The sequence below is a fragment of the Megalobrama amblycephala genome, linkage group LG17 (assembly GCF_018812025.1).
Source record: "Megalobrama amblycephala isolate DHTTF-2021 linkage group LG17, ASM1881202v1, whole genome shotgun sequence".
NCBI classification, from domain to species: domain Eukaryota; kingdom Metazoa; phylum Chordata; class Actinopteri; order Cypriniformes; family Xenocyprididae; genus Megalobrama; species Megalobrama amblycephala.
The window spans coordinates 39,627,805-39,654,693 of record NC_063060.1 but is presented as its reverse complement, the minus strand read 5'-3'; the positions used below and the strand labels follow the sequence as shown (position 1 = coordinate 39,654,693).

Here is a 26,889-nt window from a genome sequence, read left to right as displayed (position 1 = left end):
CTTTCCCATAGGAAAATTCACTCAGAATAAATGCTTGGTGATCTGTTTGGTAGCTGTTTGTACCAGTAGAAGATATGCATTTGTAGTTGTGGTAGAATAATTGCACAGGAGAGTAACTTGATCTTGTTTATTTGCAGTCATTTCTCTGTAAGGCTGTTCAACTCTGTCTTGTCCCCAGCACACTGGAAAATATTTAACTATTTATGAATTTACATATATTGAGTACTGTAACTAAAACAGATACTGAAGTGTAATACATTATCTTTCTTACCAAAGTCCCGTATTGTGAGGAAAAGAGTAATAATAATCAGTTTGTTGCATTGCTGAGATAAAGAGATTATTTTAACATATATTCAATGAATGTGTCTCTGTATCTTTACTGAAGCTCTCTGTTTCCTCTCTGCTGCTCTTCTCTTGATATTTCAAGTCTTCAAGTAGCTCTAGGTCCTCACATGGCACACTGCTGATGACACTTTAAGTGATGCTGCCCCCAGTGGTGAAATCATGTATTTCTAACACTTGAACACCTTATGTTTACATTTTGAAGCAGGAGACATATAGACACACTTTTTGATATAAAGCCTCAGCGCCAGATTTACTAAGAGCTTGCACCAGTGCAAAAACCTGTTTAGAACGGTCAGGATTTACTAAAGACATGCAGTGAAAAATTAGCGATGAAAAGGCATGGACAGTTTTTTTGCGCCTGACCTCATTACATATGAATTTTTAGGAGTTTTCCTTTCAGATGCAATATTTATGGGGGGAGAATATTTAAATAAATCATGCAACATGATTTACTATGGTTTGCATTTGTCAATGTACTATACTAATATTTAATGCTGAAAAACGCATGTCTCAACCCATTTTGTGCTTGAAATGGCTGTGTCTGTGTTCTTTAATTTGTGCATTGTCAATAAATCACCCAGAAAATTTTTCACTCCCATCTGCACTATTGTGGGATTGGGTCTCATTTGCCCAGTTTAGTAAATCTGGCCCTATTTATTTTAGAATTGCCTTTACCATCCAGTAACTTTTTTTTTTTTTAAAAGTCATGTGTCAACTTTAACACAAGACAATGAACTCAAGACACAGAGGGCTAATATACACAAGAGGATGGCAATCAAAAAAACCAGGGAACCGGTGAGAACTAACGAGAAACGACAACTAATGAATGACTCAAACACAAGCAAATACAGACAATAAAAACTAAGACTAGAAACTAAACACGACAATAGGTGTGTTCGACTTGAAGCAGCGCTGGACAGACCGATCGGTAAATGACACCAAAGTACAGCGAGAGCGTTTCAAAAGCATTCACTGAGCCGTCTGCTCTCTAATCGCTCTCTCTGTACTTTGGTGTCATACACTGATCGTTCTGTCCAGAGCTGCTTCAGGTTGAACACACCTGGTGAAAAAGACATAACTGTGACATCATGCTGTTTGCATTTCAGTTGAGGAAATACAGTGAAGCCACAGGTCTCCATCAACACTGATTATCAGTTATACACTTTAATTTGCACTTGCTTTACAGTCAGTAATTATTTTACAGAATTAAGTTTATTTTGTGGCTTAAATGTATATGAATAATAAATCAATTTTACTCAGAGACTGTTTGGCTTGCCAAAACTGTTACATTCAGCTGTCGCAAACTATTTGACTTTGAAACTCGAAGTTCTTTTTTTAACCAGTAACAGAGTGATTTCGACGCAAAAAGTTGTTTTTATCGTCTTTAATATCAAAAATATTGTATTTAAACCTATGAAAATGCAGATCCTGTTGTAAATAACAATTTAAAAAAATCATTTTTTTTAAAGGTGTTGTTCCATTTTTACTCCTTTAGCAGATTTTGACTCATATTAATAAACCAAGCTGTTTGTGATAATACAACACGATCACATGAGAATGCGTATCAATAGTACGAGTCTGTAATCTCGTAGAATATATACGCCAAAATGGGTTTTGGCGTGCTTATGGTACGCGGTTTTTCGCGTGCATATGATACGCACTTTATAAACTGCGTACCATAAGCACGCCAAAACTCATTTTGGCGTATATATTCTACGAGATTACAAACTCGACTATTGATACGCATTTTCGTGTGATCGGGCTCGATAATACAGTAACTGATGTTGCACTCCACATAAAAACAAAAAGATTCATGAGGGTGGGTCATTATTTCTGAAGGTGTGACTTGATTTTACATTGGACATTTTTTGTACATGCAAATATTTTTTATTTATACAAACACTTTTTCACTTTAAATAATAATGCATTTTCATTTCAAAATGCTCAAAATGCTTCTTTGAATGGGCAAGATGCTTTGACATACTCTTGGTAAAATTCAAGATTAACGGTCCCATTTCTCCCGAACTGTGGAATCCCATTGATTCCTCACTCTGAGCAGAAGCAGGTTTTTGTACAGTGTTCTTGTGTTTCCTGTGACTGTGGGCTCCAGAGCACAGTAATACAGAGCAGAGTCTGATACTGCAGCAGAGGAGATGATCAGATCCACATGGTTTTCCTTTTCTTTTCTTATCTCAGTAGTGAATCTAGAATCTACATCAGACTTCCGACCATCTTTTGCACGGTCTGAGATGAGCACAAGGAATTGAGGAGCTGATCCGGGATACTGACGGTACCAGTAAAGAGTTAATGCAGATGAATAACTGCAGGATAATGTAACATTTGAACCCTCAACACTGAACTCCTCTATTTTGGTTGGTTTAATTTCATTTCCATATGTTGCATCTGCAAAAGTAGATCAAATCTTTAATGAAGATGTTTAAATTAAATCAGTCTTTTTAGATGTACAAACACAAAATACAGTATAGTGTACAATGTACAATACTTCATTTTGAGCAGAAATGAGCAATTCTGGCTGCTCAGAATACATACAAGCAATACTCAAAATATTTTAATACTTACATGTAAGTGCAGAAAGCAGAATAAAAGAATGGAGCATCATTGTGTTTGTTCCTTATGTTCTGTTGAACAGACTTCTCTTACAGACACTTATCAAGATCACATCAGATGTCAAAGCTTTAAACCCTCCCTCCTCCAGAGATCTAAATGAAAGAGCAGATCAGATCTGTTTCATAGTCCACAGTGTCATCACTATTCATATGCTGTAGCTCATAGCACCCTCTTGTGGTTACTTACTGACTTGTACAAGAAAAATGTTCAGAACTAAAACAGAATGTGATCTGGATTAATTCCTCAAACTTTGGTTGTTACAGTACTGTAGATCTCATAAACCTGTAATTATCGGCAGAGAGGCTTTGTTTAGATGTGAATACAGCATGAATAGAGATACAGTTTATGGTACTAGGTATTAATTTTATGGTCTTGTACAGTCACCATAGCTTAGACAAAAAGCAAATTAAATTGTATTTAAAACAACAATTTAGTCAGTGTTTTTCAGAACATAAGAGTACACCGTGTACGTATTGTGTCAATTAAGTTCATTTAAAAAAAAAAAATCATAATCTATCATGCCACTGCTGATAGCTTTCACCCTCATATACCCAGATCCGGCCCACATCTGAAACATGTGGATTACACATGGACCAGATAGTCTGGATCTGGGCCGACATTATGCTGTTGTCAGGGTAGTTATATAGTGTGAAATCATGAATCATAATCTACCTTTAATTCAGATGGATTTATGGAAGGAAATTATTTGTACACCTTCAGCTGTGTCAGGTTTTTGTACAGTGTTCTTGTGTTTCCTGTGACTGTGGGCGTCAGAGCACAGTAATACAGAGCAGAGTCTGATACTGCAGCAGAGGAGATGATCAGATCCACATGTTTGATCTCTTTTGTGGCTTGTTTTTCTTTTCTGATCTTAGTAGAGAATCCTGGAAATCTACCTCAGATGTTGCAGACTCTTTCACACTCTCTATTTTAAGCACAAGAAATTGAGGAGCTGATCCGGGATACTGACGGTACCAGAGAGATGAATCTGCAGATGAATAACTGCAGGATAATGTAAGAGTTGAACCCTCTGCAGCAGACTCTTCAGTGCTGTCTGGTGTGATTTCATCTCCAAAACTCACACCTAGAAAGAGCAAAATAACAACTTTTAACTTTCAAATGGTTTTAGTTTTGAAATTGATTAAAATGATTTGAATCAATTAATAGTTTAATTATATTAACAATTATATTAATTGATATGATATATTAATGTTACTTTGTCATTGCATTTTCAATTAAATAAAAAAGCTCATTTAGCATTTAAGTTGAGGAAAATTATTTGAAAAAATATATATTCTCAAATTAGAAATTACAAATGCATGCAAAACATACACAAATGCACTTACATGCCAAGGCAGAGATCAGAATGACTGAATGAAGTATCATTGTACATGTGTGTGTTCACTGCAGCAGGACTGAGCTTTGTGACAGTCTAGCAAAACTAACAAGATCATCTGAGATGTTAAACTCCTCCTCTTTCATCCTCTGTAAGTTTGATGCCAAAAAAAAACAAAAAAAACACTCATATTATATACACACATTTTAAAACCAAACAGTATATTTAGTATAATAAATGTTAGATCTGCTCATTCAGGTTAAAAAAAATAATATGCAGATTAAAGATAATTTTAGCACATAGACTATATGTAAAACTGAAACATAGTGATGAGTGGATGATATGCACTTTACACAGTTAAATTATACAGTATGCATGTTATTGTCATGGGACAGAAGTCAATATCATGTGGATTCACATCTTTTCATATAACTGAGCACTTCCTCTGTTTTTGTGTGAGTGTTGAGTGTGTTTGAGTCACAGTGGGCTTCAGAGCACAGTAATACACAGCAGAGTCAGACACACACAGGTTCTTGATTGTCAGAGGAACTGAATCTGACGACACTTTAGAGCGAAATCTCTCCTGAAACTGAAGATCATTATCTTCTGCTCCATATTTGTTTCTCCTCAGGATATATTTAGGAAAGACATTTGCTCTCTGGATGTACCAGAAAAGTTCAGGCTGCGGTGAAGCTGTTTTAAATTTGCATTGTATTGTTACTGATCTTCCTTCAAATTGGACACTCTCCACGACACTCTGTAAACACAATAATGTAATAATAAACTGTAAAAAATAAGGTTTAAAACTGTTTGAATTGGGAAATGTCCACACTTACCATGATAAACTGATGCAAAAATGAACAAGTTCAACAACCTAAGAATTATCATATTTTATGTGGTGACTGAAACAGGAGTAAAAGATGAGTAATTCAGTCGGTTGTGTCAGTAGGAATGAGGATGGTGTATAACAGAGAGGGGAGGTTAAACAGATTTAAAATAAGAAAATAACAGATTTTAAGCATCTACACTGCCCTCTTCAGGATATTATTAGAAATAGATTTTACAATTCAATTCAAAAGTCAATTTTTCATTCATTATTCATGCAGCACATGACAGAACACTGTAGTGTCAATATTTGAAGTTATTGATAATTCAGACACTTAAACATGTATGACTGTATTTAAAATATTTTCATTCTGTACAAAATGACAGGAATATTTTCACCCTTTATTTTAGTATGTATCAGGATTAACAACATACACCCTGATTAATGTAACATATACCCTTGATGTAAATGGAAATATAAGGAATAGAATATTGTATCTACATTGTCTTTGAAATTGTAAAGCCATGTGAAAAATGGCTTTATAAAAGCTTTGGGCAGTCTGAGTTCAAGTCCTGTCTTCATAACTTGTTAAATATGGATTTTTTTTTTTTTTACACAAACACATCGCTTCACTTCAGAAGGCCTTTATTAACCCTCCGGAGCCGTGTGGAATATGTTTATGATGCATGGATGTGGATGGAGACACTTTCTTCAGCTCAGACTCGTTTGGTAATGCATAATGCCATTATAAAGCTCGGATGCGTCAGGATATTTATTAATATTTCTATAGTTTCTGCAATTACATTAAAATAAAAACAGAAAACCCTTGAAGCGGAATATACTGTTTTTACTGTTTACAGTTTAATGTTTTTTTTGTAACACACACAATTTTCAAGATTTACTGTACACTCTCAGAAGTTTAATTCTAAAGGGTTAAAGGATCAGGCCTACCTTTAATTTAAAGTAGAGGAATTTGCTGACTAAACATAAACTAATTTGATACTGGATTAATGGAAACTAATGAAACAATATTTTTATGCTTTTTTATGTTTTTATGCCTTTAATGTTTTAATGTTTCTGGTTTTCTTTTATGGCTTATAATCTCTTCACACAGGTGTTAGCACATATTTTATTACATTTGGGGCTGGACAGATTGTGGTTTTGATTGTGGTTTTCACTAGATCGGTTCAAAGTGAAAAGAGCTTCAGGTTTTTGTACGACGTGTTTCATGTTTTGTATCACTGGGCTTCAACTCTTAGAGCACAATAATAGAGAGCTGAATCTGACAGACGAACATCAGTAATAGTGAGTTCAGTGGATGTTCGTGATGTAGTCGACTGAAACCGATCATCAGAAGTGTGTTTATTACTATTTGTTCGTGCTCCTTTGCGTAATAAATATTGAGGTTCTTTGTTTGGATATTGTCTGTACCAGTAAAGATAAACATATTCACTATTTGTACTATATGAGCAGCTCAGTTTGACAGTTTCTGTTTCTTTAGTGATAACATTTTTCTCTTTATCTGGCTCAATATTGTCTCCAGATACCAAACCTGTGAACAATAATCAGAATAACAAAAAATTATTTGTCATAGCAAGAATGACCAAAAACATTTCAAACACATGACACAATGCAAACAGTCAAAATTAGAAAAATAAGATTGTTAAATCATTGTTTTAAAAAAAAAAAAAAAATTATTTACCTGTTCCCATAATTACAATGAGCAGAAAGCATCTGTCCATGTTGAATCAGATCAGCAGTTCTTTGCTGCACTGTGTGTGAGACACTGAAGGACGTAAAGACACACATGAACTTCCTGCTCACTGTCACATGATGTCTGTCTGCCCACCTATCTATCTATATGTCCGTCTGTCTGTCTTTTACAACAATTTTAGTATAAAATTTTCTTTTCAAAATTATTTTCTGTCCTTCTGAGATATAGACGACATGAAATATGTGTATTGCCTGAAACGTTGTGAATGTTTTATATTCTATAATGTCATATTTTTATTTATATTACATTAACAGTGCAGCTGCAGTTTCTAAAGAACATTTGACAACACTGCAGCCCTGTGGCAGAAATGTGCCTCCACAATGTCATTATCATTTAAAGGTGAGAGTGGAATCTTGGGACATGTGGTCTCCACCTAAATGGACGGTGCAAAAGAATAGGGATATGACTCTGGAAGAAATCATGATCATGGATGTGATTATTAACATTATTGTAGTATGAAGCAGAGCAGGACCAAGTGTTGTGGGAACTGAACGAGGAGCTGGAGCGATTGATCAACACACGCCTCACGAGCAGCGGGACTTTTATTATGACACAGTCGCTGGCGCCGCTTCCGCTTTTCCGGTCATGAGTATGAGGTAACGCAGCTCTGTTTATCATATTAGATACATTTGAGTGTGTTGAAAATGATGTTATAACGTTACTCTGTGCGTTCGCTCGGCGGCTGCTGTGAGACACTGTTACACACTGCAGTAAGATAGATCGATTTTAGAATATCATATTAAATACTAGATGGCTTGTGTTGATAAATGTCATGCAATTCATTTTAAAACGTATTGTATGATGGAGAAAATGCTGTATTACTGTTACTAAAAATAAAGCTGTATCTGATTATGCTATGTTAGCTACTTCACAGAACAGAATACACATGACAGCATTAGATTCATTACTTATTTTTATACTAGCTTCATTTTCACTATCCCTCTGTTTCTCTCATTGTAACAGGTTTTTGTACAGTGTTCTTGTGTTTCCTGTGACTGTGGGCCTCAGAGCACAGTAATACAGAGCAGAGTCTGATACTGCAGCAGAGGAGATGATCAGATACACGTGATTTTGTTCCTTTTTTTCAACTTCAGCAGTGAATCTTGGATCTACATCAGACGTCGCAGCTTCTTTTTTACTACTGTAGGTGAGTACAAGAAATTCAGGTTTTGATCTTCCATACTGACGGTACCAGAGGAGATCATCTGAACCTCCAGAGGCAGAAAAACTACAGGATAATGTAACACTTGAACCCTCCTCAGCAAAAACATCTGTTTTGTTTGGTTTGATGACATTTCCAAATACAGCAGCTGAAATAGAAAAGATACATTTGTACATTTTAGTGAGATGTTTTTAATAAAAACAAAATTTTAAAAGAAATATTATAATAATTAACCGAATAACACACCTGCTGAGAGACAGAGCAGAATAAGTGAATGAAGATTCATTGTTCAAGTGTTCACTCTGAGAAGAGTCAGACTGAATCGTTTCATCCACAGTCTCTTTCAGACACGATTAGATCATGTCAGATCTGTGAACTCTGAGTCCCTCCTCTCTGAGAACATTATAACATTATGTTCTGTAAGTTCAATTCTGTTGTTCATTGCTGCAGTTCCTAGTGAATGTCTGAGAACGCTGCCATCTTGTGGCATGATATACCTACACAATCCCCTGGTTTCACAGACAATGCCTAAGCTACTCCTAGACTAAAATGCATGTTTGAGCTGTTTTAACTGAGAGCAACTTGTACTGACATATCTTAAAGGTGCCCTAGAACCCTTTTTCACAAGATAGTATAAGTCTAAGGTGTCCCCTGAATGTGTCTTTGAAGTTTCAGCTCAAAATACCCCATAGATGTTTTATTATTAAATTTTTTAACTGCCTATTTTGGGGCATAATTAAAAATAAGGATGTCCCGATCAGGTTTTTTTGCCCTCGAGTCCGAGTCCGAGTCATTTAATTTTGAGTATCTGCCGATACCGAGTCCCAATCCGATTCTTCTATAATACATAAAAAAAAGAATAAAGAAGAGCGAAAAAACAGATCCAGAATGTTCCTTATTTTTTATTTAATTACAAACAGAGCACTTCTGTGAGGTAGCTTGAACAATCAAGTAATAAATAACATAGGCTAAATTGTTCACTTCACTTCACTTTAGTGCAACAGTAAATATAAAAAAGGCTAATATAAAAACAAATATATTTGGTTTGATTTGGGTATGCTGCAGTCTGTGTAATAACTAAAATAATGTTTATATATATCATATGTTCTAGCTAGTTTACTTTAGTTTTTTATAATACACCATACTTTAACCCAAACTGAATAATAAAAAACAAGTTTAAAAGGGTAAATCTTCTATTATTATTTTTGATTCTTAATTTTCTTTTCTGTCATACTCAAATTCTTGTTAAAACACATTAGACATGCGTATTGTGTGCATTTTGAACACTTTTTGTGTGAAATTATATTTATTTTGTCCATCAAAAGTGTGCTTTCCCTTTAATTAAGCGTCAGCAGCGCAGCGTGTGTCTCAATCAGCTCCCTAGTTCAGTAGTCAGGGCACTGATCAGGGTATCAGCCACATTCACTTTCATTATATACTGATTCACGACCTAGGGAGCTAGGGAGCTGATTGAGACACAGGGATAGACTCGGTGCCGAGACGATCGCGGCACTGCTGCTTACGCGACGCTCCTGCCTGACGCTTTACGAGCTGCTCCTGCTGCCTGTGTGAATGCATCCGTTGGTTGACATGCACGCTGAAAAAATATGCGCTACTCACGCGCCGCTTACGCTTGCAGTGTGACACAGGCCTAACTCTGTGCCATCGCATTACTATAGATGTGTTAAAAATAATGAGAATATATATACATATATATCCGAGTCCTGATCGGGCGGTAACGTCCGATTCCGATCGAGTCTGAAACCACATGATCGGGCCCGATTTCCGATCACGTGATCGGATCTGGACATCCCTAATTAAAAATACGCAGATTCTGTGCGTGTCCCCTTTAAATGCTCGCAGCTCTATAATACATTGCATAAGCAAAGTTCACACAGCCAATGTAACCCTCAAAATGGATCTTTACAAAGTGTTCGTCATGCGTGCATCAGATCATGTGAGTATGGTATTTATTTGGATGTTTACATTTGATTCTGAATGAGTTTGTTAGTAGCCTAGGCTGTGGCTAATGGGGCTAAAGCTAACATGTTAATGATCCCGACTGTTGCGTCACAGTCGGTGTTATGTTGAGATTCGCCTGTTCTTCAGAGGTCTTTTGCAAAAATCAAATTTACCTATAATATAAATTTAGCCTTTGAGGTTTGAGATTTGAAAACAAAGTAAATATTTTTGTTCATAATTTCATTAATTACTAAATAACGCACCTGTTCCCACAATGAGAATCAGTATGAAGCATGTGTCCATGTTGAATCAGATCAGATCAGTTCTCTGTTGAGGCTCTCAGTGCTTGAGCTGTAAGTCACTGCAGATCAGTCACAAACACACACAGGAACTTCCTCCTCGCTCAACTTCCTGCTGCTGTTCACTTTCATCCATATGCTGTATTGTACAGGTGCTGGTCATATAATTAGAATATCGTGAGAATAAGAATAAGTTCCTTCTTTTATTGTAAATTATTTTAAAAAATGAAACTTTCATTTATACTAGATTCCCTACATGTAAAGTAAAACATTTCAAAAGTTTTTTTTTTTTTTTTTTTTAAATTTGTTGATTAGAGCGTACAGCTAATGAAAGTCCAAAATCCAGTATCTCAAAATATTAGAATATTTACATTTGAGTTTCATTAAATGACCATCCCTACAATTCCGGGTATCTCTTGTTCTTTGAAACCACACTAAAGGGGAAGACTGCTGACTTGGCAATGGTTCAGGAGACAATCATTGACACCCTCCACAAAGAGAGTAAGTCACAGAAGGTCATTACTGAATGTGGTGGCTGTTTACAGAGTGATGTATCAAAGCATATTAAATGCAAAGTTGACTAGAAGGAAGAAATTGGGTAGGCAAAGGTGTACAAGCAACAGGGATGACCACAAGCTTGAGAATACTGTCAAGTAAAGCCGATTCAGACACTTGGGAGAGCTTCACAATGAGTCAAATGAAGCCGGAGTCAGCGCATCAAGAGTCACCACACTCAGGCATCTTCAGAAAAAGGACTACCAAGCCACTTCTGAAACAACATCAGAAGCTTCTTACCTGGGCTAAGGAGAAAAAGAACTGGACAGTGAACAGTGGTCGAAAGTCCTCTTTTCAGATAAAAGTAAATTTTGCATTTCATGTTGAAATCATGGTCTCAGAGTCTGAAGGAAGACTGGAGAGGCACAGAATCCAAGCTGCTTGAAGTCTAGTGGGAAGTTTCTGAAGTTAGTAATGATTTGTGTTTTATCAAGTGCAAAGTCAATGCAGCCATCTTCCAGGAGATTTTGGAGCACTTTATGCTTCCATCTGCTGACAAGCTTTATGGAGATGCTGATTTCCTTTTCCAGCAGGACCAGGGCCGTCTGAAGGAATTTGGGGGCCCCAAGCAAAATGGACATGGAGGACCCCCGACCCCCGCACACAAGCAAAGCCTACAGGAACCACAGCATAGCCATACAGTTTAAGTTCACCCACACTTTATATAAATAAAAAAGGTTTACAGTGCAAATACTGCTGTTGCATATACTGTGCATAAATAAAAAAGGTTTATTTTTGCCTGAGATTTGCCTGTCCAACGTTGTTTTCGTTGATTTTTTTTCATGTTTTTAATGGCTAAATGGTTATATTTTGCCCGGTTTAATTGTGTTTATTGCTATGCCATATTTTATTTTGTTGTAGCCATACAGATGAAGTTAATACACTTAAAATTCCAGTTATGGACAACAAAAACAAAGAAATTTCAAGTTTTTCAACTTTGAATCTCTTGTCTTCAGTTTCTGGTCTCCTAATGATGTGAAATATGAGTGGGAGTTTACTCAGGGTGATTATTTTGTATTTGAGCTGTGCGTCTTGGGCGTCCGTCAAAAATAGGCGAGGCGCATGCAGAGTAAACGAGGCTATCCTCCTCCTCCCATCTCTTCTTTCTCTTCTGGCTTCCTGAAGCATAATTCCGCTTCATGACTGCCGAGGAGGTTTTGTATTTTGCCGGCAGCAGAGATCACGTGGTTGGCTGGCTGCTGTCAGCGACTACTGAGAGGGGCCCCCTTGAGGGGGATCCCGATAACAGTGTCATTGCAGTGTCATTTACTGCATTGACGATCAAAGGGGCGCTCACACAGTGTCGTTGCATTTTATTCTTAACCAGTCGTTGTCTTGGGGCCCCAGGCCAGCTCGGGGCCCCAAGCAATTGCTTGGTTTGCTTGCCTTGTCGTGACGGGCCTGAGCAGGACTTTAGCACCTGCCCACAGTGCAAAAACCACTTCCAAGTGGTTTGCTGACCATGATATTACTGTGTTTTATTGGCCAGCCAACATGCCTGACCCCTGAATCTATGGGATATTTTCAAGAGAAAGATGAGAAACAGTCGATCCAACAATATACAGATGATCTGAAGGCTCAATAGTGCCTCAGCAGTGCCTCAGGCTGATCACTCCCATGCCACACTTCACTGATGCTGTAATTTGTGCTAGGAGCAAGTCATTTGCTGTAATATGTGCTGCCGACCAAGTATTGAGTGTACAAATGAACATACTTTAAAGGTCCCATTCTTCGTGATCCCATGTTTCAAACTTTAGTTAGTGTGTAATGTTGTTGTTAGAGTATAAATAAAATCTGTAAAATTTTAAAGCTCAAAGTTCAATGGCAAGCGAGATATTTTATTTAACAGAAGTCGCCTACATCGAACGGCCAGTTTGGACTACATCCCTCTACTTCCTTCTTTAATGACGTCACTAAAACAGTTTTTTGACTAACCTCCGCCCACAGGAATACACAAGAGTTGCGTTTGTAGAGTGTGTTTGTTGCCATGTCGTCGAAACGCTGTTATTTTCATCCCGCAGTCCAATCACCGGGTCTGATTACGGCTCAAATTGATAGGGTAAAATTAAAGACATGTTTACAATAACACTGAGCGCGTGCATCTCCACGTTATGGTAAGAGGCGTGACCTTTCCAGGCAAGATGCGCTAAACTGCTGTCGAATCACAACACAGGAACCGCTGGCACAATCAGAACTCGTTACGTATTTCTGAAGGAGGGACTTCATAGAACAAGGAAGTCATCAGCCCGTTTTTATGACAGTGGAAACAGCGATATACAGATAAGTAAATTATGTGAAAAATACTGTGTTTTTTTACACGCAAAACATGAACACGTTATATTGCACACTATAAACACAATCAAAGCTTAAAAAAAACACGAAAAACGGGACCTTTAAAGAACTTGAACTTTTCTGTTTTGAAAATCCATTTTTTGATTGATCTTAGGAAATATTCTAATATTTTGAGATACTGGATTTTGGACTTTCATGAGCTGTACGCTCTAATCATCAAAATTAAAAAAAAAAACCAACTTTTGAAATGTTTTACTTTACATGTAGGGAATCTAGAATATATGAAAGTTTCATTTTTAAAAATAATTTACAATAAAAAAATTAACTTTTTCACGATATTCTAATTATATGACCAGCACCTGTATATTGTACATCATTTAATTGTTTTTGATAAATCTTTTCCCCACCATTTTATAATAATTCTTCAAAAATACTAAACTTATAGTGCTGAATCTGTTTTATATGTTACTGATCTTCCTTCAGTCACATGTTTGTCTGATCAACTGTGTCCTCTGATCTGCACTCTGTGAAGGTTTAAGAATATTTAATGTAAAATCTGATATAAAATGTAAACAATTGATATGAACAGCTGCTGTATTATTGAGTAACTACTGCCCTCTTATGGTTAACTGCAAGTATTGCACAACTTAAACAGCGCCATCTCATTGTGTAACAAATGTAAAAAATAATATGACTCACTTTTAGAATGTTGTTTTTATCATTTTTGTATTAGATTATGTAATTATTTGTATACTAGGTTCTTTCTCACAATTTTTTCTCTCTCATCTCTCATTGTAACAGGTTTTTGTACAGTGTTCTTGTGTTTCCTGTGACTGTGGGCCTCAGAGCACAGTAATACAGAGCAGAGTCTGATACTGCAGCAGAGGAGATGATCAGATACACGTGATTTTGTTCCTTTTTTTCAACTTCAGCAGTGAATCTTGGATCTACATCAGACGGAGCTTTTTTTGCACTTCCAAGGATGAGTACAAGAAATTCAGGTTTTGATCTTCCATACTGACGGTACCAGAAGAGATAATCTTGAGCTCCAGAGGCAGAAAAACTACAGGATAATGTAACACTTGAACCCTCCTCAGCAAAAACATCTGTTTTGTTTGGTTTGATGACATTTCCAAATACAGCAGCTGAAACAGAAAACATTTGTATGTTTTTAGTGAGACATTTTTAATAAATTTTTAATAAAATAATTTTAATAATTAACCAAATAACTTACCGGTTGAGACACAGAGCAGAATAAGTGAATGAAGATTCATTGTTCAAGTGTTCACTCTGAGAAGAGTCAGACTGAATGGTTTCATCCACAGTCTCTTTCAGACACGATTAGATCATGTCAGATCTGTGAACTCTGAGTCCCTCCTCTCTGAGAACATCATGTCTATATTTCACACTTGAGGAACTGAAGAAAGAGCCAATCACACTCAGTTTTCTCTTGTTTTCTCTCTGCTGTGTTTTGTGTGTGATTTTGAAATATGTTTAATATAGGAAATATATTAATGTCCTGCAAATTAGATTTCTGAAATTTGCCTTTCAGTTTCATCTGCATTTACAAGCAATGCAATGTTTGAAAAGTTTAAGAAATATTAATTTTCACTTTGGTTATTTAATTTTCCAATCCCAGCATAATATTAGATATATTGTGCTTATTTTCTGATTAAGTCAAATTATATCAAGCAGCATTAGGAAAAATTCAGAATTTAAAAAATTGTCTCCCTTTCATGAATCTGAATTGAATTGGTCACATCCCACTGGAAACTGAATTTGAATTGGAATTAGAATATCAGGAAGTGGAATGACAATCCATACAATTAATGTTAATGTTACACTTTATTTTTAGGTGTCCTTGTTACTGTGTAATTATACATTTAAGTACAGAGTAATAATAATTAACTAAATGTACTTAATATAGAGTAAGATTAGGGTTTGGTTTAGGCTAGTTGTGTAAATAAAATTATTCCAAATTTATAGTTATAGTAACATGTAACGTGTAACAAGGACAGTAAAATAAAGTGTTACCAAAGTTCATATATTCATTTTAAAGGAATTTTAAAAAGTGCATTACGTCTAAGAGAGAAAGCGGTTTAACAAATTGATGTTTCTGCCAGAGAAACATTTCAGAAACATTATATTTGTCACGTTTTGAGTTGTTCATGTTTAGAGTTTGTTTTTGATCTGTTTTTGTTCATCGTTTGATTCTAGGTTGGTTTTCTTGTTCTGTGTTTTAGTTCTGTCCTCTGCCTGTTTGTATCATGATTTCTGATTTGATTAGAGTTTGAGTTCAGGTGTGTCTTGATAATCATCCAATCTGTTCCTGTGTTTGATCAGTGTATTTCAGCTGGGCTGTCACAATATCAGATTTTTCACACCACTGTTATCATGGCCAAAAGAATTCACAATATCGATATATCACGATATCTTTAGAAACCTTGAAAAAAAAAATGTTATTAGTCAAATTCATCTTTACTTTATTTTGTCTTTTTCATTTTTTTAAGCCAATGAATCACACCATTGCATACAACTATACCTAAGGGTAATAATCATACTGACGAATACAAGGCACAATTATTTTTACTTTTTGCATTCTGTCTTTAGCAAAATTTTTATGAAGCAAGACATGCATTTAGTATTTGATTTCAAACTGGAGTAAAAAACACTGCCTGAATGTTTCCTAAAGAACTAAAAACACTTTCTGATGCACATTTTAAAGACCATGTGATTTTATTTAGAGGCAGGAATTATATTATTTTTACAGTATTCTATACAATGTTAAAGGCCATGTAGATTAGCATAGCATTATAAATATATATTATCCTTACGAAAATAACCAAGATGGCTTGAACACAAACAAACCATATACTGTCAAAATGGTGTCTTAATTCTCCATGTTAAATCATTCAAAATGTCTCTGTCTGCACTTTAAATGCACATTTCATACCGTTACATATGTAGCCTATTTCTTTTCATTTCGAATTGTTTAATTTAAAAGTACGCCTAGACATTTCAAGCTTTCTATAGATATACTTCTCATGTCTATGAGGCAAGTAGTTTATACGCTGAGTTTTGGTTCATTTATGAGACGCGCTCCAGTTCACGTGCAAGTGATCGCGTCGGTGCCTCCATTATATTGTCTGCAACATTTGCTTCTTATTTATTAAATCCAGACAATTGGTTGATGAAACATTGATTAAAATTAAGATACAATTTATACAAAAGATTATCGGTTATCGCGATATATCGCCACACTCTTAATTAACACGATATAGATTTTTCAGTATATCGCGACACCCCTAATTTAAGCCGTGTGTTTCAGTCTGTTCTTGGTCAGTTCTCCGTTGCGTTATGTTGGTTGTTCAGATCTTGTTTTATAGTGAAGAGTGTTTTTGTTTCTAGTTATTGTTAAACTTTCTGCTGCACTTAGATCCAGCATTTCTCATCCGTTTGCAACCATTTGTAACAATATTACTTTAAACTGCAAATTTTATGGCCATAAGAAAAGTGGTTTGAACATGTGGAATATGATATCTGGTCATGTTGTTAATGTTTCTTGTCTGAAATTTCTAATTTATGCCTTATAACAAAGACCTAATTCAGCCTCACACAGGTGTTACCACATAGTTTATTACATTTGGGGCTGGATAGATTGTGGTTTTGATTGTGGTTTTCACTAGATCGGTTCAAAGTGAAAAGAGCTTCAGGTTTTTGTACGACGTGTTTCATGTTTTGTATCACTGGGCTCCAGCTCTTAGAGCACAATAATAGAGAGCTGAATCTGACAGACGTACATCAGTAATAGTGAGTTCAGTGGATGTTTCTGATGTAGTCGACTGAAACCGACTATCAGAAGTGTGTTCATAATAAGCACTACTCGTTGCTCGAGCTCCTTTGCGTAATAAATACTGAGGTTCTTTGTTTGGATATTGTCTGTACCAGTAAAGCAGAACATTTTGACTATTTGTACTATATGAACAGCTCATCTTGACAGTTTCTGTTTCTTTAATGTTTTTTTCTCTCTCTTTATCTGGCTCAATGTTGTCTCCAGTCACCAAACCTGTGAACAATAAAAAGCGATTTTTGATTTGTGAAGGCAAGGTTGACAAAATGATATTGCAAACACAATTTACTTTTTACAAAAAAAAAAAAAAAAAAAAAAAAAAAAAAATGCTGTTTGATGCTTTAAAATTGTAATTGTTTATGTACAGAAATTAATTAATAAATAACGCACCTGTCCCCACAATGAGAATCAGTATGAAGCATGTGTCCATGTTGAATCAGATCAGATCAGTTCTCTGTTGAGGCTCTCAGTGCTTGAGCTGTAAGTCACTGCAGATCAGTCACAAACACACACAGGAACTTCCTCCTCGCTCAACTTCCTGCTGCTGTTCACTTTCATCCATATGCTGTATTGTATATTGTACATCATTTAATTGTGTTTGATAAATCTTTTTCCCACCATTTTATAATAATTCTTCAAAAATACTAACCTATAGTGCTGAATCTGTTTTATATGTCATATGTCTTCCTTCAGTCACATGTTTGTCTGATCAACTGTGTCCTCTGATCTGCACTCTGTGAAGGTTTAAGAATATTTAATATAAAATCTGATATAAAATGTAAACAATTGATATGAACAGCTGCTGTATTGTCAAAGGTAATGTTGAGTAACTACTGCCCTCTTATGGTTAACTGCCAGTATTGCATAAATGAAACAGCGCCATCTCATTGTAACAAATAACAATAATAATAAAAAAGATGTTGCTGTTTTTCTCTCATCTCTCATTGTAACAGGTTTTTGTACAGTGTTCTTGTGTTTCCTGTGACTGTGGGCCTCAGAGCACAGTAATACAGAGCAGAGTCTGATACTGCAGCAGAGGAGATGATCAGATACACATGAGTTTGTTCCCATTTAGTGAATTTAACAGACAGTCTTGGATCTACATCAGAGTGTTTGGTGGTTGTTGTACCATCTAAGATGATCACAAGAAATTCAGGAGCTGATCCGGGATACTGACGGTACCAGAATAGATAATCTGCAGAGGAATAACGACAGGATAATGTAACAGTTGAACCCTCCTCAGCAAAAAGCTCTGTTTTGTTCGGTGTGATGTTTCCAGAGACAGCAGCTGAAAAGAATATGGAAAAGGTACATTAGATTTGTTTTAATTAAACTCATTATTAACAATAGATAATACATATAACATAATTATACATACATGCCAGACTGTAGAAGAGAATAAGTGAATAAATCTCCATTGTGCAGTGCGCTGTGTTCACTTTAAGATGATTCAGACTGAATTGTTTCACTGAAGAGATCAGATTGTGTCAGATCTGTGTAGTCCCTCCTCTCTGAGAAACATCATGGCCAAGTTTTACATTTCACACCTGGAGAAGAGAAGAAAGATCTAGTTACAATCACTAATGTGCTTGTCTAATTGATCTATGATTATTGTTTGAATATTTGAGAATATATAACACAATAGTAAAGTGATGTGAGAGTGACATCTTTAACACTGAGTATGAAAAATATATTGTTACTACTGTAGATCAACAATTTTTATGACCTAACTTCTCAAATGTTTTTAAATAATTCATTTTAGTTTTGAGTCTCTTCTTGTTTTTGTATCTCTGTGATGTAGTCGACCTACAAAACTTTAAAGCTTCTTCTTTTGAGATCATCACCATCATCAGGTTTATAGAAAAGATCTGTAGGATTTACATTTCTGTTTATCAATTCATGCATTTATTGATGCATTTCTTTATTACTAATTTTTTTGCATAAGATGTTTAGATGCATTACTGCTACTTTTCTTTCTTCACACCACCACTGTCTGAACTGATCTATGATATTTTAAGTGTTTTGTGATGCACTGGCCCTTTCCTGAAACTTTAGTTTATGAGATTTATTGTTGAGGATGTTTTTGTACAGTGAGGATGTGTTTCCTGTCATTGTGGGCGTCAGTGCGCAGTAATACAGCGCAGAGTCTGATACTGCAGCAGAGGAGATCTCCAGATACACAAGATTGTTGCTTTTATCGACTTTAGGTAAAAGACGAGGAGGAAGAGGCTCACTTTTAGTTCCTTCTGGAAAAATGTATGCGAGGAACTCTGGTTTGGATCCCGGATACTGACGATACCAGTGCAGGTTTTCTTCAGCTCCATCATATTTACAGGACAGAGTGACTTCATCTCCTGCAGATTGAAGCACCTTGTTTTCCAGCGGTGTTATTGACTGTGCAAATGTCTCCCCTGCAAGACAACCATTAAACTTTTGATCAAACTTACCCAAAGAAAGAATCGTGCTGATGCATTAGTCAGTTAAATCAGTTTCAAGCAATATAAAAAAAGAGATGAAACTCCAAACATTGTACAAAACAAGAAAGCATGTGATTAAAGGTTTAGACTCAGGAAATTTCTCTTACTTTTCATCAACAATAGCAGAAGAAGAACACAAAGGATCGTCATGTTTGCACTGTAGGAAGAAAAAGAGTTTAGTTTGCTCTATATCAGATCTCCACAGGCTCCTCCTATCTGTCAGTGTCAGAGGATGAGAACAGCATTAAAATGACATCAGTTCATGAACACTGAAAACATATGAAACCATACTGTAAATTCAAATAGTATTCTTTACTATAAAAACACTAGTATGTTTACTTGATTTTAACCAAAATGTTGACTTTACTACAAATTTGTAATTGTTGCTAAAATTTAGAACAGATAGGTCCTATAACTAATGTAATTTGAGTAAAATTACAAAAAAAAGACATGTTAAGACATCCCTCCACACAGTGCAGAATCACACGGACTGAGGATTCAACGTTATGTTTGCAGAGTGGATCTACTTCAGTGAAATAAAAGTAAAAGCTATTCTTGCTGTGTATTAATGGCTTGTTTACTCAGAAAACCCAAGTTAAGATCAATTAGTTTGATGTTGATTTTCCTAAAAAGTTTTTTTTTTTTTTTTTTTACTTACCATGATGGTGATTCATGTTCCCTTTGGTTGGGCACTTGGAACTTTGTTAAAGATTTTATAATTCTCTCCATTTTGGTGCAGCCATGTGTGGCAGGATGAGTTACGTCATCTTATTGGTTGGTTGGAGTGTCGTTGGTAAACCAATTGAGTGATAATAGCTGCCCTATTTAAGGACCCTTATTTTGACGGGTAGGTATGTTTTCTGACTTGGGGTGCTTCTCTCTCTCTCTCCCTGGCATTTCCGTTTCCGTTCCATTTTCCATTCAGGTATGTAGAGTTTTTGTTGGTGGTGTAGTGATGCGCATATTGTGAGGCTAATATGCGCTATTTATAGTTTAATTTAGAGCGGAGCTGGTGGCATTTGGCATTGCGGCAAGTTGTGGCGGAGTTCACTTGCAGGTATGTTTTGATACTTAACTTGCGACCATTTAAGTTGTATTATTTATAGCGTGTTGCTTTTAGTAATAGCAGCAAGGGCAGGTGCGTATGTGTGTGAAGGCTGATCGCTGGACTGAGCTGCGGCACCGGTAGTGAGTAACCATACAGCGTTGCGTCCAGTATTCAACATCAATTGTAAGTATGCCGCTTTTGTCTTTCATATTTGTTCTGTTTAATTATTTCTTTTTTTGACTAATTGTCATACTCCTAGGTTAAAGGGAAAGGGGAACATTGAGTTCAGTTCTCGGCTAGTGATTTCACGTGACGCAGCTGCTGTTTTGCTTACGGATATATTTTGGTTTCGATCGTGTCATTGGACTGTATACTGTTTTGCTGCCTTGCACGTCGCCGGGGCTGTTAAAGCGGGCTTCGGATACGCGTCCGCAAGGCTGCCTATCAGTTAAGCTTTTGGATTTAATTTTTCTTGTTTAATTTGATTGATTTTGTTTGTTTCGTTTTCTGTTTATTTTGGCTTTTTTTTTCTTTTTATTTCATTATTGTATTTTCTTTATACATTTCTTGTTTGTATGTATTGGGTTGTTTATTTACTTATTTTTGATGCCTTGCACCAGTGCCATTCTGATGTTGGCTATTCGTTTGTAGGCCTATGTGGTGTTTTCTGGAGGCCTGAGCATTAGAACTGTTGCAGTAACTTTATTATTTTGGTGTTTGGCTTATTTTTCATTTAATTGTTATTTGTCTTAATTGTTGGTTGTTTTTCTTTAATGCTTTTTTTTTTTTTTTTTCTTTTTTTCTTTCTCTCCAGGGCCAGTGAAGTCGTGTGTGTGTGGAACTGGGGAGGCTAGCTGCTCCATTCTGCGGTGTTTCACAGTGTGCTGTGTGCTGATACAATTTCTCTTTGGATGGTGTGTGTGTGGTGTTTGCTTGGTGTGGATTGAGGTGGGTTTTGGATGACCTCTTGAGTTGCAGCCGGCCTGCCTGGTTCCCACAAATCCTGGCCCTGGATATTATATTTCTGTTATTGTGGGTGTGTTTGCGAGAGAGTTTTAATTAATGTGATTTTATAATAAAGTCTATTTTGTATGGTTACCCACGTCTCCCTTAATTCCTTGCCTTCAGTTGGTAAAACTTACCTGTGTGTCTTGTATTGGGAGTTATTTCCCTGGCCTCCCACCAGGGTGGCGTAGTCGGATAAAATCTAAACAGTGACTAACATCTTTCTCCATTCGGTATTGTCACATTTTGGCGTAGTCGGCAGGATTTACCGGTAAGGCAAGGATTTTTTTTTTTGTTTTTGTTTTGTTTTGTGAGACGTGGGTAAAATTGTGTTTTGATATTGGTTGTGATTTTGTTTTTTTTCTCCACAGAGCAAAACAGCAGTGTGCGTGTTTGACCCTTTGGACAAGTTGTATTTCTCTATTAGTGGCCCTTTTCTATTTCTGGGGTGAGTAGTTATGACAAGTATGGAGGAAGAGATGCAGGAGTTGCGAGAATTAGTGGCACAGTTGAGGGCCGACAATGATCGGTTGCGTCGTGAGCAGGTGCCAGGTGAGTTACCTGGTCCTAGTATTTCTCCTGCTGTCGCCTCTGCAGCAATGCCTGACCCTCCCCAGCCAGCTGAGATTGATACTGTTGTGCCAGACCGGTTTGTTTTTGTACCTAGGGACAGACGTTGTCCAAAATTTAGTGGCAAATCTGGCATAAGTATTGATGAGTGGGTGGAGGAGGCTGAGGCATGTATGCGGGCACGTTATTTGTCCAAAGTCGATAAAGCATTTTTTCTTTTTGACCATTTGGAAGGTGAAGCGCGCGAAGAAATTAGACACCGTCCTAGTGGGGAACAGGGTGATCCAGATAAAATTATTGCGATTTTACGTGAGTTGTATGGTTGCTCTCAATCGTATGTAGCACTCCAGGAAGCCTTTTTCTCCAGGAGGCAGCAAGATGGGGAATCTCTGTTGGAATTTTCCCTGGCCTTGATGACTCTCCTGGAGAGGGTTAAACAGCAATCACCTAATGCTATTCCTAATGCTGAAATTGTATTGCGCGATCAGTTTGTCGAGTACGTTGCTGATAGTGCCCTCCGCCGGGAACTAAAGCAATTGGTTCGCCGTCAGCCCGTCTCTACCCTTTTAGAAATACGAGGGGAAGCAATTAGGTGGGAGCGGGAGGGAATGCCAGGGGGCGCGAGGGGGAGGAGTCAGTCAGTTCCAATGGCTTATGGCATCCAGTATGGGGTGCAAGGGCATTCTCAGTCGGAGTTGAAAGAGTTGCGGGAGATGTTAAAATTACAGCAGCAACAGTTGGATCAACTGACTCAGAGTGTTGCTGGCATGCGGTTTCCTCATAGTGTTCGTCGGCCCTCGCGTACCGAGGTTTTAATTTGTCGACGGTGTCAAAAACCGGGCCATTTTGCTCGCGAATGCGATGGAGAACGCGTTATTCCTCCTTCCTCTCTGGCTCGGCGTGAGTTACCTTCTACAGTGAGGGCTCAACAGCCTTTTTCCCAGCCGACGGAAAACTAGGTCCCGCCGAACTGCAGAGTCACAGTTCGGTAGGGAAACACCATGACTCGACGGTAGGTTCCTTGCCTCACTTAATGGCATCCTGTCCGCACCTCATGGTTTGTATGGGAGGGATACAGGTGCCCTGTTTGATAGATACTGGCTCCATGGTGTCTACCATTACAGAAAGTTGTTTTTTGAGGCAGTTTGCACCATGGGGCCAGGATCGTCTCCAGGCATGTCAGTGGTTGCAGCTCCGTGCAGCCAACGGGTCATTGATACCGTACGTGGGATATATTGAATTGGACGTTGAGCTTTGCGGTCAGATAATTCCAGGATGTGGCGTGCTGGTTGTTAGGGATCCTCCTGGTGGCACCGGTGCCCAAGTCCCTGGCATTTTGGGGATGAATGTGTTGAGGCGGTGTTATCAGGAGCTTTTTGGCCAGCACGGTACCGCCCTTTTTGACGTACCTCCTGTGCTAGCGGCCTCTAAGCCAGTGTTTCAAGCATTACAACACTGTCGTCAGGTAAGTACTGTCCCTACAGATAGCCGGGTAGGCAAGGTGCGATTGCGGGGTCGTAGTGCGTGTCGTGTTCCTGGCGGCACAATGAAAGTTGTGGCCGCTACTTGTTCTGGCCACTTTGCTGGGGAAACTGTACTTTTTGAACCACCAGAAACTGGGTTGCCTGCAGGTCTTTTAGCATCACCTGCACTAATGCGAGTGGTTCGAGGTACTGTTTATGTTCCTGTTATAAATGTAGGTAAGACTGATGTAATGCTCTTTCGGAACGCTGTTTTGGGCACTTTGAATAGTGTGTTTATCGTGAGTTTGCCCCGTGGTGTCTCAGAGTTTAAATCTGTTTCTGCATCCATAAACCTTCAGATTCCGTCCGTACTTTCTCCAGTGCAGGAACAAATTGCGAGTCTTGATTTGTCAATGTTGACAGAGATTGAACGGGAGCAGGTAAGGTCTCTGTTGTTAAAGTTTCATACAGTGTTTTCGGCACATGAAGGTGATTTGGGATGCACTCAACTCCTTTCTCACGACATCCCTTTGACCGACTCTGTCCCAGTTCGACAACGGTACCGACGGATACCTCCGTCTGAGTACGATGTGGTAAAGACACACATAAATCAGTTGCTGGAGGCAGACATTGTTAGAGAGAGCTGTAGTCCTTACGCCTCCCCCATCGTGTTGGTTAAAAAGAAAGATGGTACGTTGCGTATGTGTGTAGATTACCGCCAGCTGAACGCAAAAACTCGAAAAGATGCTTTCCCCCTGCCGCGTATAGAGGAAACCTTGGACTCACTGACGGGGGCCCAGTGGTTTTCCACTATGGACCTCGCCAGTGGGTACAATCAGGTTCCTGTTACAGAGGGGGATAAACACAAGACCGCTTTCTGCACACCCTTTGGTCTTTTTGAATGGAATCGAATGCCCTTTGGGCTCTGCAATGCCCCCAGCACCTTCCAGAGGTTGATGGAGAGGTTGTTTGGGGACCAGCAGTGTCAGTCCCTCCTTTTGTATTTGGACGACATCGTAGTGTTTTCCTCCTCTGTGCCACAACATCTAGAACGGTTAGAGGTGGTTCTGAGTCGGCTGGAGCGAGAGGGGTTGAAGGCCAAGTTAACTAAATGTAAGTTTTTCCAGCAAGAGGTAAGTTATCTGGGACATGTAATTTCGGCCAAAGGGGTGTCGACAGACCCCAGTAAGGTAGAGGCAGTGAGGCAGTGGCGACGGCCAACGGGAGTGGCAGAGCTCCGCTCATTCCTGGGGTTTGCCAGTTATTATAGGAGGTTTGTAGAGGGGTTTGCCAAGTTGGCAGCCCCTCTGCACCGACTGGTAGCTGAGTTTGCGGGTCGTAAGCCTAGGGCTCGAGCAGAGTCTAGTTTTGGGGCAGCGTGGACAGAGCAGTGTCAGGCGAGTTTTGAGGAGTTGAAGAGTAGGCTCACCTCTGCCCCTATATTGGCGTATGCAGACTTCTCTCTTCCTTTCATCCTGGAGGTAGATGCTAGCCATGGTGGATTGGGAGCAGTTCTGTCCCAGGAACAGGGAGGAAAGGTGCGGCCCATAGCTTATGCTAGCCGCAGTCTTAGGCCCACTGAGCGCAATATGTCAAACTACAGCTCTATGAAGTTGGAATTTCTTGCGCTCAAGTGGGCCATGACTGAGAAGTTTAGAGAATATCTTTTGGGGCAGAGGTGTGTCGTCTTCACTGATAACAACCCCCTCAGCCACCTGAATACTGCTAAACTTGGGGCCGCAGAACAGCGGTGGGCTGCGCAATTGGCTGCCTTTGATTTTGAGTTGAGGTATCGCTCTGGACGAAGCAACCGAAATGCAGATGCTCTCTCCCGGCAGGGCCCCTCTAGTCAGGGTGAGTTGGAACAATTACTGCCCGGTATAGCGCTCCCAGCCATGGTAAGGCAGGCTGGTGTAACAACGGGGGTGGGTTCTCAAGCAGCAGTCACGGTGTTTCCAAACTTGACTGTGGACATGCAGTCTCTACAGAGGGAGGACCCGGTTATAGGTGAGGCACTGCAGTTTTGGTGGCGTGGGGTACCTCCTAGCCCAGAGGAACGTCGGCAGTTGCCCAGGGCCGTGGTAAATTTGCTACGGCAATGGAGCCGTTTGTGTGAGCAGGATGGGGTGTTATTTCGCCGTGTATTCCGCTCTGATGGGGGAGAAGAGGTACTTCAGGTTGTTTTGCCATTAGTATTACATCACAAAGTGCTGACACTGCTACACCAAGAACATGGGCACCAAGGGGTGGAACGTACCACTGAGTTGGTGCAGCAGCGCTGCTACTGGCCGGGCCTGACAGCGGATGTGGCGCAGTGGTGCAGCGAGTGTGAACGGTGCCAGGCTGCCAAAGATACTCAACTCCATCCTAGCAGTTTCATGGGCCATCTTTTAGCTTCTAGGCCAAACGAAATATTGGCCATAGACTTCACTGTTTTGGAACCAACTCGTTCAGGGCTGGAGAACGTGTTGGTTATGACGGATGTCTTTACCAAGTACACCATGGCTGTGCCTACACGAGATCAACGGGCAGAAACGGTGGCCCAAGTTTTGGTGGTAGAATGGTTTTATAAGTTCGGTGTCCCCAGTCGAGTCCATTCTGACCAGGGCCGTAATTTTGAGTCCTCCTTAGTACAGCAATTGTGTGTGCTGTATAAGGTGGAAAAGTCTCGCACTACCCCTTATCACCCGGCAGGGAATGGGCAGTGCGAGCGCTTTAATAGGACATTGCACAACCTTTTGCGTACCCTGCCTGTGTCCAGGAAAATGGACTGGGCCTCATGTCTCCCACAAGTGCTGTTTTGCTACAATACCACTCCTCATCAGACGACTGGCGAAACCCCATATTTTTTAATGTTTGGGCAAGAGCCAAGACTCCCGGTAGATTTTCTTTTGGGTAGAGTCCAGGATGTTGGGGTTGGTAGTGTGCATGAGTGGGTAAGGGAACATCAGCTAAGGCTTCAGGTGGCGTTTGAGGGAGCACGGGGACGACTGGAAGCTGCTGCTGGTCGGCGTAAGGTAAATTATGATTCCCACGTCCGTGATGCACCACTGGGGGAGGGCCAACTAGTTTACTTGCGTGAGTATGGCATAAGGGGTCGCCATAAAATTCAGGACCTGTGGAGCCCGGTGGTGTATCAGGTCGTAAAGGCACCCAAGGAGGGTGGGGCAGTATACACCATTGCACCAGTGGATGATTTGGGAAAGATTAGAGTCGTTCATCGCTCTGCTTTGAAGGCCCAGATCCAGAGGGATGGTCCAGGTTTAGCCTTGATACCTCCCCCTGTTGTGGAGGATG

The 26,889-nt window shown here is 38.9% G+C and overlaps 1 pseudogene and 2 gene segments (V, D, J or C); all 3 read right to left on the bottom strand.

Moving 5' to 3' along the window:
* Positions 1 to 2,170: 2,170 nt before the first annotated feature.
* LOC125251930 lies at positions 2,171 to 5,178 on the bottom strand (annotated as a pseudogene).
* Positions 5,179 to 7,827: 2,649 nt separating this feature from the next.
* LOC125250993 lies at positions 7,828 to 8,567 on the bottom strand. The segment is given in 2 exon segments: positions 7,828 to 8,219; positions 8,318 to 8,567. Coding segments are annotated over 2 exon segments (399 nt in total).
* A 10,278-nt stretch (positions 8,568 to 18,845) lies between these two features.
* LOC125251748 lies at positions 18,846 to 19,890 on the bottom strand. The segment is given in 2 exon segments: positions 18,846 to 19,440; positions 19,614 to 19,890. Coding segments are annotated over 2 exon segments (441 nt in total).
* Positions 19,891 to 26,889: the final 6,999 nt, after the last annotated feature.